We start from the raw sequence: 17479 nt of genomic DNA, 5'->3' as shown, positions 1-17479 counted from the left end.
AAACGCGTTCGAAACTTTTTCGTAACTGCATCGCCGACGGTTTTTGATCGTCCGCTCGGGCCGATTAAAAATACCTGTGTCTGTGGTTGCAGATTCAGGTGGAATTCTCGATGGAGGAAACCTTTCGATTGGATTTCGAGGGAATAAAATGGCTGGCAACTAATTTTAGCTACAGATTCAACTTTATCTTTTTGTAAAAGACTCGATTTTAATATTTATATGGCCAGACTTTCATAAGCGATTTCAAACTTTATATTTTCGTAGAGAATCTCAACTCGAAGTTACTTGTGAAAATAAGAATATCGATTTGAAGTTATTTGTAAAAATAGCAACATCACAATTGAAATTACAATATTTCAATATTAAAATCGAAGCCCGTTGTCAAAGTACAAGTAAAAATAGCTTCAATTTCTATAAATAATCATTTCTCCAACTTGGACAAGTCGTCGTCAGTGTTTTACCGTGTTTCGATTCAAGTTCATTCCAGGTGCCGCGTGTACACGCGAACGAAAGTTTCGCCAGCGATCAGAATAACGACCAATAGAACGCGTTATCTTGCAATCGGACCCGATGGAACGTTTGTTTTTCTTTCGGAGCGCGCCACTTCGTGCCGCCAGCGTGAAAACGGTTCGCACGGTCGAAAAACGGCAATTAACCGGGGAATTTTGGTCGTTCGATTCGAGTTCATCGAGGTAGAACGAACTTTCGGGAATAATCGAACTGAACTAACTCCCATTCGAGGCTCGAATCCAACCAACTGACACGACTGTTTCGTCGCGAAGAATCTGGGGATTAGCCCAGCTCAAGTTTCTCCAGCGATTAAACCAAAATTTTAACCAGCGGTTAAGACAAAATTTATCGGGGCCGTTGAAAAATCGATTTCTCGTAATACTCGAGGTCTAAACAAATCAATCCCGTTGAAATATCTCACTCGAGTAGATGTCAGTTTGTAGCCTCTAGCAGACTCAGGTCAACCCTTGTAACTCAAGTTCAAGGAGTGCAGCTACCCTCCAAAGTTTCAGCCATCCGATACTGCCTTAGGAACTATCGGATGTGCAAGCAGGTCTTGGAAACAAATTTTTCTTTGGCATTCCATGGAAATTATCGCAGAAGTAATCGATTCGCGCGCGAATCCTTTCTGCGCGGAACGACCGAAACGAGTCGACCGCGCATCCTTGCATTCACCGACGATAAAAACAGTCGCATTAAAACTTACCTTCGACGCCGAATACTTGCCGCCGGACCTCAGAAATATTCCCAAAACTTGGTTCCGTGTTTTCGCCGAAATCTCGAGACACTTTCTGAAAATTAACGAAAGTTTCGTGTCCCCTGGAAGCGCAGTCAGATACCGACGCGAAGTTTCCACGGTTTGGAATTTCGTTGAAACACGTCGGAAGATGAATGTCACCGTTCGCGATTAAAGATCTGAATCGGTACACAGCTGCAGCAGAAGGTTTGCTAAATGGGATTAGATGAAACGGTCGCTTGAAACATGACTCTGCTACTCAACCCCTCGCCGCGACAGATTTTCCTCTCGGAGCTTATTAGCCCCTTCTTACTTAGACCGTGTGATTTCCTAGCCAACTTCAATTCCCCCTAATGCAGTCTCAATTTGTTAATTATGAAAGTGCGTAAACTCTCAGCGGCGAGCTGTCTGACGTGTACTCGCCAACGTCGTTACCAGTGAATCGTATAGGACGCTGTAAATGGCGGCCATTTTCTGTTCACTTTTCAGAGACGAAAACGTCTTTCGATTTTTATTCCTTCTGTGGTCTCTTTGAGTTGGTGTTTGCACAGCCTATCAGCTTGTATCATAAACGTATACAAATTATATGCTATCCTCAAACTTTTTACATTTATATCATGTTAATTTCTATATTTCTACATTACTGACAAGTAATACAGACAAATTTATAAGAACGAGGACGAATGCGTAAATGTGTAAAATATAAACAATAACTTACTCCAATAAAACCTTTAACATTAAAACTACAAATAACTAATTCCTACGAGTTTGCGTAGGTGACATGGCTTCGCCATGTTGGAATAGATATTCCTGCACGAGTTTGTAGCGTTCCATTTTTATTGCGCGTCTCTCGCAAGGAAACTGTTCTCCGGCCTGTCGTGTTTTCTCTCGTCGACGAGTGGCGAAATTAGGGGAAGGAGCGAACGCGGAAAGGCAGTATGAAGAATGCATCGCATTACGGTGCATCTGTTCGACTAGACATCCTCTCTTCCCCGAAAACTGAATAAAACCTTCGGCGAAACGGCGGGGCCAAACAGGACTGCGTTTCAATAAAATCACGCGAGAAAGCATCCACTGAAGAAATCCAGATGTAAGGGAGGGCGACGCAATGTAGCGTTAAAATATTTCATTCGGGAAACTCTCTTTCTCGTGTGCGTTCGGAAAATGCAGAAAACCAGAAAGCGGATTATACGAGTTTATTCGTGTTGTAAAATGAATTTTAACGGTGGCTCGTTCTAGACATGATAGGATTTGCTTGTAAGTGGAATGGATGTTTATACGAATTCGTATTATTGGAATATGTTTTGTTTTCCAAATGTAACCTGAATTCTATTTTGCATGTTTTATACATTCGTGCGTTCGTCCTCGTTCTCGTAAATTTTTTGCTGCATTTACACTTGTCAAAAATGCAGAAATAATATTCTACATTTAGCATTTTTGTTCGTTCAGGGAGGAATTGAAGTATACTTGTCAGATTAAATTCTTCGTTGATGTTTCGAGCACGACAAAATTGTTATAAGAAAACAGCGATCGCTTGTGACTCAACCGAGTGTTATCATCGGAGAGCACACATTTTCCGAGTGTTTACCAAATAGTGCACGGAAGGTAAAAGTTCCCCGAGTCACGTTTGGTAATCTCGGTTATCTTTCGGCTGCGACACGATTCCACAAACATTGTCCATAAAGGAGACGAGACCTGAGAGACACTGCGCGGTGCACGCGAGCGCACAGGACGAGCGTAAACGCGGAAACTGCGGAGCGTCAAGATTAGACGTTTTCCAGGCCGGCTGTAATACCCCAAGGGTGGCTTATCCCTCTAAAGGGATACTTGGCGGTCCAAATGGACTTTACTCGCGCGATTAGATTAGCGCTGGAAACGGGCCTTAATTGTCGTATATTCTGGCATCTTCTTCGACCGGAATATCTAATTAGAACCATAAATACACCGACCCTGATGGCGCAATAAAGAGGAGAGATCCTCCACGCTCCGATTCGAAAGTTGCGGCACACCTACCAATAAGGAGTCTAATAAAAACGCGAACGGTAGTTCGAATCCTCGCGTCTGATTTTTCGTCGAGAAATTCACTCTTTCTGCTACATGTAAGTAAACCAAATTTCGATAGAATTCTCGATCAATCGGCCGAGAAACTCGATTCGACTCGAATCGACTCGACTCGAAAACGGCTTCCTAAATGTGTTCGGCGCGTACGAGTTCTCCCATGAAAAAAAAACACTCAGCGTTTTCGCGAAACTCGGGGATCCGTTTACCCAGTAAATATCGTGGATTTCGTTTGGAGCGAACGTGTTTTTGCAAAACGCGAAATGGAATTCGAGAATCTTCGCGATTTAGTAACAAAAGGAAAATAGCAACAATTTCTGCGCTCGTTATTTTTGCTGCAAATGGCAGTCGAGTATGGGAATGCCAAAAAAAAAGAAAAAAAGAAAGAAACATCATTACAACGCTCCGCGTTTCGTGAATCGGCGCCGACCGAAAGATTACCAATTAAAACGGTAATGCAACTAACCGCGATGTTAGATTTTATCGATCGGTGGCTCTATTCGTTTCATTTTTCGTCATATTTTAATTCCATTTTGATATTTTCGTTCACATGGGATAATGAACAAAAAAAAAAAAAAAATAACAAAAACGATAAATAGAAAAGATTCTGTAATAATTCATTAGTATAGTGTACTGAACGGTATTCGCGACACCTATGTGTCTTTAGTTCGTCTATTGTCTATGTAATCTAACAATATGGTTGTTTTTTTTTGTTTTCAGGTGCGACAGGGTTGAAGGATTTGACAATCAACGTGCCAGCGGTGGTGCGATCAGGTGACACAGTGACACTGTCTTGCCATTACGATCTGGAAGGCTTTCCATTGTACAGGATACAATGGTTGCTCGAAGCAACAGAGTTCTATCGATACGTTTCCGAACAGAAACCCCCGTACAGTGCATTCGATGTGGACGGAATAAACGTGAACGTGAGTACATCCATCGAGTCGGCCAATAACGAACTTTACGACCCTTTGGTCCTTAGTCCCGTGCCGCGATCTCGAATTGCCGATACTGTAACTTTTCGACCGTTGAGTCTGAGAATTTTACAGCCCCGGAGGAGCCCACACGGCCAGTCTTGCACGGATCAACGTGGGTCCAACAAAAATAATAATAGATATCCCAGACCTAACCCAGAAAAGTGACAATAACTTTTTAATTTGATACGCGTTCGACAAGACCCTGGTAAAACAATTTAATATAAACAATTAATAGTCGACTATTCATACGTACAGCCATGTTTCCATCGTCGCAATCGCGCAACGAGTTTGAAATGCGAATTATCGTCGAATTCGATTATTGTAAAATCGAATAGGTCGCACAATGATCTCGCAGCGCGCTCGAAGCCCCTCCGGTTAATGCGAAACATAGTTAATTACGTTGGGAATATAGCATCTTCGTCGGGGTCGGCCGAAAACGGGGCTTGTTGCGCCTGATTCCTCAATTAATGCGCGCAATTAAACTTCGGCCCTCTTAATGAGCGCTTCAATAACAGTTTATAACGCAAATCTTATTAAGTTCGCGAGTCGTTCGCTGAATTCGGTGCCCGAGCGCTCGTGAAACGAGTCCGTCTGCTTTTGAGAAGGTTCGAGGATTGAAAGATCTAATTACCATCGGCCTAGATATTTTCCAGCGCTCTGTAATACATCAGCCCTTGACTGTCAATGTTTTTACATCATCGACATTCTGCATACTGCAAGAATAAACAACCTTTAAAACAAGTTCTCAACCGATGCAAAATATTAATCGAGTCACGATGCGCGTAGGGAACCCCCGTCGCATACTTCATAACACAAACATCGCATAGTTCGCACACATCGGGCGCATCCTTTTTCACGTAGAATGGAATGCAACGCTCGGCGTTACGCACCCGATTCCGCTACGCCCCCGCGATTGAACTCGTAAATTCGTTAAAAATTCGTAGAGCATTGCAAAAATTCCGGGATTACGTTGCGTTTTACATGGTTGTTACGCGTCGAGCACGCCGAAAATTCGCGGAAATTTCAACAGTGGTCGCGGCGTTAATGCGATATCTCGATCGCAGAATTCCGCAAAAATTTCCCGCGATCCTCGTCTAACGCGGAGAGAGAGAGAGAGAGAGAGAGAGAGAGAGAGAGAGAGAGAGAGAGAGAGAGAGAGAGAGAGAGAGAGAGAGAGAGAGAGAGAGAGAAATTCAGAACGATAATTCCCGATCGTCACCGTTCAGATTCGCGCAGGGCGACGTTATTCTCGCGTGCTAGTGTCACGGAAAAACGCGGACGTTTTCTTGCAACGAGACGATACAAGGACGCGTCGCGACGGCCATTTATCAGACCGGGTCTCTGTTTCGAAAGCGAGACGAGATAAGACCGAGTGGCGTCCCGATTTTTCCGCCTCGCGAGTCGGGGATACGCCTTTTTTTCCAGCTGACGGTGCACGGTCTGTTCACCGTGAAATACGTACATTTTTCAAATTTTTTTTCAACCTTTTTTTTTGACGTAATACACTGTAACAACACGATAGCAGGCCGACTCTGTTAGAGATTACACGGGAGGAATGGGGTGGATACTTTTTTAGGAAAGCAAGGTCGCTCGAAGCTTTCCATTCCGATTTGCTGGAAGGTCGAAACTGAATGAAAATCGAATGAAAATTGAACGAATAATTAGCAAAAATTCTAAAGTGGCACCCTGAAAGTTTGGATGTATGTTGTTCGAAGGTTCTGTCCTCCAACCTTAACTATAAATTGTGAAATATCCCGACCCTGCTTCCGTCCCTATGAAATGTTACTATCGAGGTACTTTTGAAAGTGGCAGAACCGAGGGGGACACCTCTGGTGATAAAGTTAGGTGGTACACGGTGTGTTTTGCCCTGGCAAAGAGTGGACTTCGATAAGAGTCTTCGAGGCTCGTCGCGCGCCGCTGGGGTGAAACTTTTTACCGCGCACCTCCCCTCCCTCCTCCCAACGTTCTGACTCTGGGGACGAGCGCTCTTCCGCAACGTAAGTGCGAAGGTAAAACGTGTACGTGGACCAGCCGAAAGAAATCGATAGGGCTGATTTATGGCGTGTGCTACGACCGCGACACGACCCTTTGGAATTCCGTTCGAGTGGATTTGAACCTGGGTCAAGCGAGTCCCGTGTTTTACCCGCATCGATTCCTCCCCTGTACGCCACCCCCAGGGGCGCTGCACACCATCATCCCTCTCTCCGCCGCGTTTCTTTCGTTCTGCGCCACCCTCTTTAAATATTTACCGTGAGAGCAAGCCGCCGCGATTTTTGAAGTCGTCGACCGGCTGATTTATTGCGGCGACCCTGATGGACGATCCTTCTCAATCATTTTGTAGCGAGTCCCGAGACTCCTGGGAGGAGTTTCGGGATTCGCGGAAGCTTGGGAAGCATTACTCCGAGGTTTTATGATTGTTGCACACCTGAGATTAGTAGTTCAGACTGAACGGCTAACGTTATTCAATTTTTTATTTAGTGTTGCGGAGGTTAGTGATTGGGGAACGGTACCTTTGCGTGCCTTGGATATATCGTACGTCAAGATTCGAGCACATGTGCATCCGGTTGCCTTGGCGATTGTACGCCAACGCTTGCCAAGCTCCAAGCGCATGTGTTTTCTAACCACAATTACCGCTTTATTAATTACATACACCCACCATTGCAATTAAACACCGAATTTAGTTAAACTGAATTCCGTTCGTACAGATTCTGCACTTCCAAGTAAACTATGCTCGTTGGAATAATATTTTTATCGTGGTCGCTATGAAATTACATTTTTCAAAAGATAAACTGCGTTTGTTTGTGCAATATTTTTCAAACTAAACTGCCCACGTTGGCAATGTGTATGCGTCCTTTTTTTTTTTTTTTAAATATGCTCCGCCTGTTTGGACAATATTTTTAAATATAAACTACTCCCGTCTGGAACGCGTATTTCAAAATAAACACTACATGTTTGGAGTATAGATTTCAAAGTAAACGTTGCTTATTTGAGCGATATTTTTCGTAATATTTTGGTTGAAAGTATCTCCGTAACATCACCTCCGCGACGAACTCGTAGCTAATTAATTCTATCTTGGTTTCCCGCTGCAAAATTTCTCGTTCTACGCGGTTCATTGAACTAATTACGTTCCTCGCTGCATTCCCTTCGTACTCGTTATACTTTCTATTCATTTATTCTCTCGTCTTCACCTTTGCAATTCTTAATTCTGTCATTGCACTTAAGGGGTGTATAAAACTGACTAATCGATCGTTTCTTTTTCTGAAGTATTTCTAATATTCATAATTATCTCGATTTCCGTTCACATAACGAGTAAAATCACCGAGTCATAAAAATATTAATGGTAGAAACGGGCCGTGGGTGATTAAACAAGAAAATGTCTGCTGTATCCCAACTTTAGAAGAAAGAAAAATAACAAGAGATTACTATTGCTGTAATGATAACGAGAATTATTATCACCGATAAATGAGCTTACACGCAAGCAGAAGAATGAGTTCAGCGGTGATTATCACAGGCATCCGGACACGTCGTGAAAAGGGGAAAAAATCGCGAAAGTGGCGAGTAGATGGAACCACTGGAGCTGCTTGGCCTCGAAGTGACTCCGGTAGCTTGATCAGCACCGTAAATAAGTGGTTCGCCTTTCCCCGGAGCTCCTCGAAAATTTCCCAAGAGTTACGGGAGCTAAGCTTTCTTATTATTACGTATCGCGACCTCTCGAGCCGGGGGATAGTCGTTCGTGAAATCCTGCCTGATGCGGCCGAAAGACGCCCGAGGAGACATCGCCCGACAACTTCTTTCCTCGCTCTCTCTATTTTTTCCCTCGTCGGGTTTCAGTCTCATCTTTTCAGCGAAATTACCACCGAAGCTGGGTATTACGCCACCTAGAAACGCGTTCGAACGTTCGGTCGCGATACAACGCTTTCGAAGGGGGATGAATGAACCCTTGTACCATTGCGAGAATCCCATTTCATCGGACGTTTGTTATAGATTAACTCGAAAGTAACTTGCACTATTATTAGTTCAAGGAAAAGGAGAGGAAAGCATAGGAATAGGTTCGATATTTTTTTACTTACTTTAAGAAAAATATTTTCTGATTTCTAAAAGTATCCTAATGCGATAATAAAAATTCCAAATGGATCTCTGATACCGTTTTCGTCAAATAAATTCCCGAAGAGCGCTCGCTTTTCAAGCAAAAACGCCACTATCCCCAGGAGGGATGATTTTTGAGGTCCCCTCGAGCTTGTCCACTCGATCCGTATACCGTGGCGCTTTCCCATGGGGAAGGTATTGGCAATAATTGTCCCACGACCAAGTTCCGATGCCCTGGACGTTCTCCTTGTCCGGGCGCCCTTTATCCGAGACCTCAAAGGAACTTCGTTAACGTTCTCGTGGAAAATATACTCTCGGGAGCTGTACCGTTAGAACGTGGAGTATTGGTAATCACTGGAGAGAGGTCGGGCAAAGTTTGGGAACGAACGCGCGACGACGATAATAGAAAGGGGGAGAGATCACAGGGCAACGAAGTCCGGGGCGATCAAATTTTAAGTGACCGGATGAAACACAGGCCAGCCCCATCCGAGGAAGTTCCGCCATTCCCGGTGTTTCTCTTATTCGACGATGAATGCGACGTTAGACAAACGGGTAGGGTAAAGTTGGGACTGTTTAGGAGAATAGACTTGATAAATAGATTTGATAAATTTTGGGGAATTAATTAACCCTTTGCATGATATTATGTACTTTTTATTCTAACAATCCTTTCGTTAATGAAACTTACTAATTTCAAATGTTGACATCGAAAATACACAGAATGTGGGAATAGGAATTTTTGGAAAATGCACGAATGGTCGCGCACGTTCGTGTGGATCGAAAGATTTTTTTGAAAGTGCGTTGCATCGATTCAAAGGAAATTTCATTTATGACCCGTCGATGGCATAGGCAACGCACGGCTACGGGAAAGCCAGGGAAAGTGTGAAATATTGAAAATTACGAGCGTCGATCGAGCAGCGCGCGCTCAGATTCTATTTTTCGATCATCTAGTCCCGGTCGAAAAAATGTGCAAACCCTCGTTGGCCCCGGTGTCCCGGGCGAAATATCGCGAAGTGAAAACCAATCGAGCTGTTTTCGTGCCAATAAACAGTTAAACGGATGCGGTTCCAACTCTATTTGCCGGAAAAATCATAAAGGGATCGTACGGGCACGGAAAACTCTTCGCTCGAATTTGCTGAATGCCAGAAGCGATAAAAATAAAACGAGCGCCTGTAAAAAGACGCACCAAGACGTAGGCAATGGCATGTAAATAAACGCGAGTAGAGAAAAGACGCGATAGAACTTTTGGTGAATGTAGCTTGGAAAATATTCGAATACTCGAATTGTCAAATGTTACTCGAGTACGTGAATATTATTATGCGAATACTTGACTATTGAAATACTATCCGAATAATTAATCAGTAGCTACTGTTGGACTCATTAACCCGATTCCTCCGAATGTCGGAGCGCCAGCAAAATATTCGCCGAGTCCTATCCCTAACCTTTGACGTTGAGAAAGGTTGCGGCTAGGTCGGGGACGACCGATAGCGTCCCCTTGAGGTTTAAACTATCCTCGAAGACATTGAGGGAACGTATTTGGATAAATAGCAGGGTCGGCTGGTGTTTGGCAAAGGTGGGGTCCTGGAATTGATGCCGACAGCGTAGGAGAGTCTACGTTCCGCTCGAAACCGTCCCATCGATTCCTGGGCGGCCAAAACTTCCCGCCACAGTCACGAGACAGTGGAAAACAGATTTTTCATTCGCGCGTCTGGCCGCGGTAGTGGATACGGATCTTTGATAAAAATTTTTACCCAACTTCCCGTCCGTGGAACTTTGCCTGCCGCGGGGGATCGTTTTTCCGCGTCGCGGTCTCGAACAGTCGTAAACAAACGGGAAATAATTGATTCGAGAGGAAACTTATCGGCAAGATTGGAAACCAATCTTCTGGTACTATTTTCCGTACCGGTACTCGATGAAATACTTGCCTCAGCTTCGTTTAAAGCGCGTTATTGTTGGGAACGATTTTTAATTAACGCAAGGCTATCAGAAGTATCAACATTTTGAAAGTATCGACGCTCTACCTTTTATAGAAAGACCAATTTTCTTCGAAAAAGACACTATTAGGGATTTCTGTTCTTATTTCTTCGATACTAATTTTAGTCCAAGTTAACTTTAAAAATAAAATTACGTTACGTACGTGAAAAAGAATATACAAAAAAAAAAAAAAAAGCATACAAGTTTCTGATATTATCACTGTATGGCATCGTAAAATTTGTACAGAATTCGCGAATTTTAGCATCGAACTTTCGAAAATTCCGTTTCTCCGTCATAAAGATTCGTCCTCGACGGTTTTCAGTTTTTCGAAACCCGAGTGAAACGGACGCCCGTTCGGGCTCGGAATATTCGAAAATTTAATCGGCGCTTTCAACTCGCTGCCTCGGACGAGGATCGAAAAGTCCCCGCCAAAAAAAAAAATCGTCGACCTTGTAAATTTCAGCAGTCCATAAATTCGTCGGAAAACAGGGCGAAACGAGTTTATAATCAAAATTTGCAGCGACGTTGAAAAATATCGGATATAAACTGGGTGCGCGCGGCGAGTCGCTCGTAAATCGTCCGGCGGGATTCAAATTTCGCGGGAACGAAACCAGGGATGGTGTGTTTCGGCGTAAAAGTAACGACCCCTCGTATAATATTTACAGGAAGAATGTGCAGTGTACAAGGGTAGATAGCCGAATGGCTGGAGACATTCGCGTGACCGTTCGGCTATGACGCGGGCCCGTAGTTAGGGGCGGAATTATGTGACTCCAATACGGCGATAACCCACCCTTCTGGACTCGAACGTCTCCGCGTAACCGAGCCGATAATCCACCTCTCTCTCTCCCCCCCACCCCCTCACCCCTTCTTTTTATCGCCACTTAGCTGTATCCCGTTTTATTGGTCATTACACGTTATCACGACACTGAACCCGAACAAACTGGCGCTCACGATATGCTGCCTGCCCGTAGACTTTATTCTCGACCGCGGCGATGCACCCGGGATTTTTGTCGCAGCGTGAAACTTTGAACAGCAGCAGGGAGGGCGGCGATCGACGCCAGGATTTTACGAGGCTGCGCGAACCGATTACTCGCGGAGGATGGCGAGAAGGAGTCACGGCGGTGTCGTGGCGCTTGAAATAATTAGAGGGTTGGGTAGAAGACGAATCAAGGGGATAGATTCGGAAGACCGACATCGCCGAGCCACCGGAGGGATCCCCAAGGACCTTCTCGGGGTTCACCTGTTCGCTCGTTCAGGTTTCAACGTGGACACGACTTACCTCTCAACGAAGCGTTCGCTGAGAAGGGTCTGGACGGAGGTGGGGTGGTTCATCGATATTTCTTTCCATCGTGTGCTCCGCCGCGCTTCCATCAGGAGCAGAGGAAACGGTGAAAAGGACTTGTCCCCGCATCCGGTGTAGTTTGTAAAGCAGGCAGAGGGACCTGACGCGATGCATATAAATGATTGCAGCGACCCGGGGTGCTGGAGGGGTTGGAGCGAGACGGGCGGAGAGGGTGTTACAGTCCGATCGAGATTTAGACGTGGAGAGGGTTAGATGGAAGGTCGATAGTCGCGTGGAATACAAAGTAATTTCAACGGAGGCTGCCGCATCGAGATGGGAATCGAGCTGGAAGCGAAAGAAAGAAGCTCGGGGATTCGGGAAATTATACGTCTGCCGCGGGAATTTAAACAAAAGTCGAACGCTGCGGGGTCCCGGCGGCGGAAGGGGGGCCGTTTACAAAACCATTGGGAAATTATAACAATATGTAGTCGCAACAAGCGGTACTTCTGCAGGTCTCGACCATTTTTATTTTGCTGTGATCGTGTTCTGAATGGGGTAGTTCAATCTGGAATATACCTTCGGCAGTTTTATTAATCAGAGTTGTTTATTTACTGACTGAGATACAAAAATGAAGACGAACATTGTAATTACGTTAACCATCTATGGTTAACATCTATCGTGTATAATAATTTTAGTTTCTTCGTAAGAGGACGTATACGTTTCATACAGGGAATCCCAGAGTTAGTGTAAGAGCCCGAAGTACCCGAAGAAGTCTTCTCCTCTTCTGGTCTACCGAATATTCTCCTCGGTAACAAGTACGCGTATACCTTACTGCGCCATCTTACGTAACGTTCTCGAGGAGGATTTTCCTAGGAAAGGTTCCCTTCTCTTCCCGGCTCGTTCAACCCTGAGGAATCGATCTCTGGCGGCCGTGGTCGGGCGGTACTTTTATTTCGACTCGCGGTTTCGACGATCGTGCGTTAAACGTGGGAAATTCGAAAACTACGATGCTTCGGGAAACGACGGCTTCGATTTGAAGCTGGAGCAAAGTGGAGGCTGCGAGGGGTAGAGGGATGCTTGAAACACTTGCGAACGTTCCACGGGAACGTGAGACACTTTTACTAGAGGGCGATCGAACCAGTTGAAATCTGATAGCGCCAGACACGGACTGCGAAGAAGTTTCCCCTCGTCTTCGAGATATCGTTACGCTCCGAGTCGATTGCCGACCGTCATGGAATGGATGCGCCGGTAAAACGTATTCTTCTATCTTCGACCTCGGCTCTCCTCGCCAAACTCGATTAATTTACCCTATCGGCGCAGTGAATTGTTTCCTGTTCCATTCTATTCAACCTTTGGGAGATTGTCCTTCCATCGAGTGCGCGGCAATTCGGCTCCAAGGTCGTTTAGAGGTCGTTGGGTTCATCGTAGTTCCACTCGCCTTGAAATTCAAATAATATAACATGGAGTTAAAAGTACATGGTGTCTCTTCTATTCTTGGTTCTGGAAAAATGATAAAAATCTTTCGATTTTATATACTGCATATTTACAAAGTTGATATCTCGAAACATATATCGCAATTTTTATCTTCGTCCTAACGATACAAATTTTTGATGTCCAACTTCTACTAAAGTAATCTGTCATTATATGGTCCAGCACGTAACGTAAAAGCGTAATACAAGATGGTATCGCATCTCTGTTGCAGGTTTCCAAGTCGAACATGAACGATGTGACGCTCGTGGACGTGTCCAGGAACCTGACGGGGACGTACAAGTGCGAGGTGACGGCCGCACCTCCCTCCTTCCACACGGAGATCGCGAGGGCCAGGATGGAGGTCGTGGGTGAGTGTTGGGCGACCGAGAGAATTAAAAAGTTTCATCGAGTGGACAAATTCCTCATCCCTGAGACGCTCGGTGGCGTGATGCCGTGCACGTGCGCGGCTACGTGCGTCCCATTTTCATGTCAGATTTAGGTATCGTCGCGAGTTCCCCGGAAGAAACGCGACGGAAGCGCCGCGATCCTTCCGGAGAGGCGTTACCGGGATAGAAATCCAAGCGTGGGTGCCTCGAGCCTCCTCGCTTTAATTATTGCTGGTTGATTCTCTGAGTAGGACTTATTACGAGTGCTAGGTGTCAAGTGATCTGAGTTTAATGGCCACCCTCTGAGTCGAGGTTTAAGGAATAAGTAGGCATTTGAGAGGCAAGCATCATCTTGATGTTGAAATACTTGAATCTTGCTCTTGATCGTTTGCAGCACAAATTTTCTGATTTCGTGTAGGGGTTCGTTAGGCTCTTAACCCTTTCAGACCTGAATTATTTTTTTTTTCTTGAACTAATGTAATTCAATTTTTAAACATTTTTTAAAACCCCAGTGGTGTAGCTTTCGATTAAAACTGGAGTCAGTCACGTCAACTACAGTCAACGCGATGACTATTTACTTGTGAAAATTGTCGGATAATTAGTCAACCTTACCGAGGAAAAGCACCCTGTCACCGAAGAACCAGCACCAAGAGAATAGAACCCTCCCTTTAAAATGTAAAGCGTTGGAAAGAATAGTCGTACATAGAAGAACTCGTCCGGTCCTAAGCCGGTGGTACAGGTGTTTCCGCGCCGCCAACCCCTGTCAACCCCCATGTCTCCGGGCCGCTCGATGGTCTGGCTCGTCGCCAGACGCGGAGTTAGCGGCGCTCGCAGCAGTCGCGTGTGCTAAACGACGTAATTATTATGCCTTAGACGCCCCAAAAACGGACCCGACGATCGACACCGAGAAGGAGCGTATAGCAGAAGGCGAGATGCTCCGGGCGAATTGCACCACCGGCAACTCCAGTCCCGCCTCCAACATTACGTGGAAGCTGAACGGGAATCTCGTAAGTATATCGCCAGCCAGCTATCTCCAGCTCGCTCCCACGCACACCTTAACGCCGGCTATATACGTCCTCGAGCCGTAGCTACGTGACCTTACTGGATGATTAAAGTTCCTCGCGGAAGACACCCCCGTCCTCGGCGTCTTCTCACCCGGCACACACTCGCCCCGGTCGTTCCGTTCCATTTACCTTTCGCCCGTTTGCGCTACCCACCCTTCGTCCTTCACGCGTTCGCGCCCCTGCAAGGCGGTCCGCCGCGAATACAGGTGCGTCGTCCCCCGAAGGGATGAAATCTTGGACTAAAGCTTCTCAACGGGAAAGTATGGATAGAAATAATTTTCTACTCGCAATTCTAGGGGGAGACTTAATCTCTGTATTCGTGGGCGTGGATTTCGCTTTAAAGTTAAATTTCGTTAGGGTTACTCGAAGAATGAATTAGATTACATTAGTTGTACAACAAAGAAAAATAATTTGTCACTCGTATCACGATTGCTTTTAATAATGCACAATTTTTCTGTTCGATAAGAAGTTCAGTGTTTATGGCCTCAGATGTCCGGGATATCATTAATTTCGACGGACGACATGGTGTTTGTGATTCGCGAAGAATATCGCAACCGTGATTTTAGATATGACTAATCGTGTATTTTATTTCGTCGCGGTGTAAACGCGAAATAAAAAATTGGCAACGGTCTCCGCCGGCTGCAACAATAACGCGTCCGCGATTATTTCGAGTGAATTATTAATGATTCCGATATTGCCGCGGCCGAGGCAAACACATTCTCGGGTCCATTGTGACGGATTAATTAGTTGGAGCAATTTGATGTCCCGCTTATAATTCGTAATTAATTTGCGCCCACGAACGAATTATTACGACGTATACGGGGAACGTGTAAACACGCCTGAAACATTTATGCCCTGGGTCACGATTCGGTGGTTTGTTTGGCAAACAGCAATTATTTCCTCGCGGACTTGAAAAATTTGCTCTTGATCGAAATTTGTTTGTTCTTTTTTTCTTTTTTCTTATTTAATTGGTTTATTTATGGTCCAACCGCTCTATCAGCGATATCTATCAGAAATAGCTTCGAGTATTAGCAGAGTGTAACAAATAATACTCGTTTCGAGACAAAATATTTTCACTCGTAACTATAAATAAATAGCAAATAATGCTCGTTCGAGGGTAAAGTATTTTTGCTTGCTTACACATTCGCGACAAGCAGATATTTTACGTTTCTAATACCGAGTACTGACAAAAATTACGAATAAAAAAGAAAAAGACTTTCATAATTTGTTCGTAACCGAGAATAGAATTTGAATGCGTTAATACTTGCGCGCTCGTCTGCCGGACGATAATATAAATTGCTCCTGCGTCACGGCCAATTTCGAAGCAACATGGCGGCGACTGATCGCCGAGGGAAACTTCTTCAAGAGAGCGGATAAATTTTGAAAGAATCCTTGAGGTATGCTCCGCATACCTGGCAACCCTCGATCCCATTGCTCTGCTCAGCGAATCTCTCGTGCGAGGGTAATTCGATGTTAAAAAGCTTGGGATGAAATATGCCTCGCCTTTACTTCGTCTATAAATTTTGAAAACATTGAAGACGGGGAGCTATCGATCCGGGGAATATTTTTCAACGGAACGCCATTCGAGAACGCGTTTCCGGAAACGATGCAACAACTTCGAATCTTCGCGAAGGGTGTATCTGCGAAACATTATCTTTACGCAGAGAGGACTCGATGATAAATAAGGAATTCGATGTCTGCGGGGATATCGAGAGCGAGAATCGAATCGGCACACCGGAAGAGGTATCGAAGCAACAAAATATCCATTTACGGGGTTCGGGAAGACGAAGATAAATCAGGCGTCTGGAGAAACGGCACTCCACTGACACAATAAGCAATGGAACGACTGAAGATAAACTAATGAATCTCGTTTCCCAGTTTACTCGGTTTATATACTTCTTTTATACCCTTGTCCTTGGTTTTAAGAGACGACATTTGTCCCGTCGAACGGTCCCACGGTAAATCTTTGAGCGAGCTGGCCAACGACGGAATATTTACAGGAGCAATTCCCTGGGATCAAATTGAACCGAAATTTCGCCCCAAATTCGGACGAAATACACGTGATCATTCACCTGGAGAAGGATAGAGGTCTCGAGGGACGCTGGGGAAATACGTCAGCTCGTGGAGAGGGTGCGGCGATGTCCCTGCACTCTTATGGGAGCTTACATCAACGAAATTCTCAAGCCGAGATGGTCTAATACATTTTAATTCGTTCGATTTATTTAGCCACGTTTCCTTTAAACATTCGTCGAAAAAGAACAAGGAAATTCCAAAGAAAAATCTAAGAATATTTCTAATTCGATGCAATAACATGAAAATGTATCGACACGTTGATTCCCCCCAAAAATATTAAACAAATCGTCGAGCACCAAGCGGAACACATTGTTTCTTTTTATCGGCAAACATTTCGTACCTCGAAATTGTTCGACGCCCATCCGGAATCGTTTTACGGAACGGTATAAAACAACACAATATGGAAATGCGGCCATTTGTTCCGCGATCCGGTTAAATCGAGCATCGAGTCGAGAAAGCGGGAGAGCAAGAGAAAAAAAAAAATGCCACGAGTGGAAGGTAACGAACGGAAGCAATCGACGTTCCTTCGATCAGCCGATGTTTTCGTCGATCGAAAACAAATAACTCACTCCGTGCTCGTTGTAACCGGTTAAATGCGTCTGGGCCGCTGCGATTTAACGGAATAATTTGGCTGATTTAACAAATACCGCAGTATAACGATTTATTTGCATACGTGGCTACCGTTCCGACTCTCTCCCGCTCGCCGGCTCCGTCCCTCTCCCTACAGATTGCACGGATATATCCCGATGGATCCCGATAAATTTAATTCCCGGCGGTGCACTGTGCGCGAAACCTGGCCGAAACGCTGTCGTTGAAATGCGAAATAACTAGTTAGAGCGCTGGGGACTGATTGAAAAACAAAACGA

General features: G+C 44.9%; 1 protein-coding gene across 1 annotated transcript in view; it reads left to right on the top strand.

Annotated features, from left to right (window-relative positions):
• Positions 1–17479, top strand: part of LOC128891092 (uncharacterized) — a 123389-nt gene that overhangs the window by 79409 nt on the left and 26501 nt on the right. Inside the window, exons 2-4 of the mRNA XM_054150295.1 lie at positions 4025–4230; positions 13323–13458; positions 14350–14483. Of these exons, the coding sequence (XP_054006270.1) occupies positions 4025–4230; positions 13323–13458; positions 14350–14483 (476 nt within the window). The remainder of the gene's footprint in view (positions 1–4024; positions 4231–13322; positions 13459–14349; positions 14484–17479) is intronic.

This window comes from Hylaeus anthracinus, unplaced genomic scaffold, assembly GCF_026225885.1.
Source record: "Hylaeus anthracinus isolate JK02 unplaced genomic scaffold, UHH_iyHylAnth1.0_haploid 0, whole genome shotgun sequence".
Lineage (NCBI taxonomy): Eukaryota > Metazoa > Arthropoda > Insecta > Hymenoptera > Colletidae > Hylaeus > Hylaeus anthracinus.
Note: the sequence above shows the minus strand (reverse complement) of the source record. Positions and strands in the feature narration are given on the sequence as shown.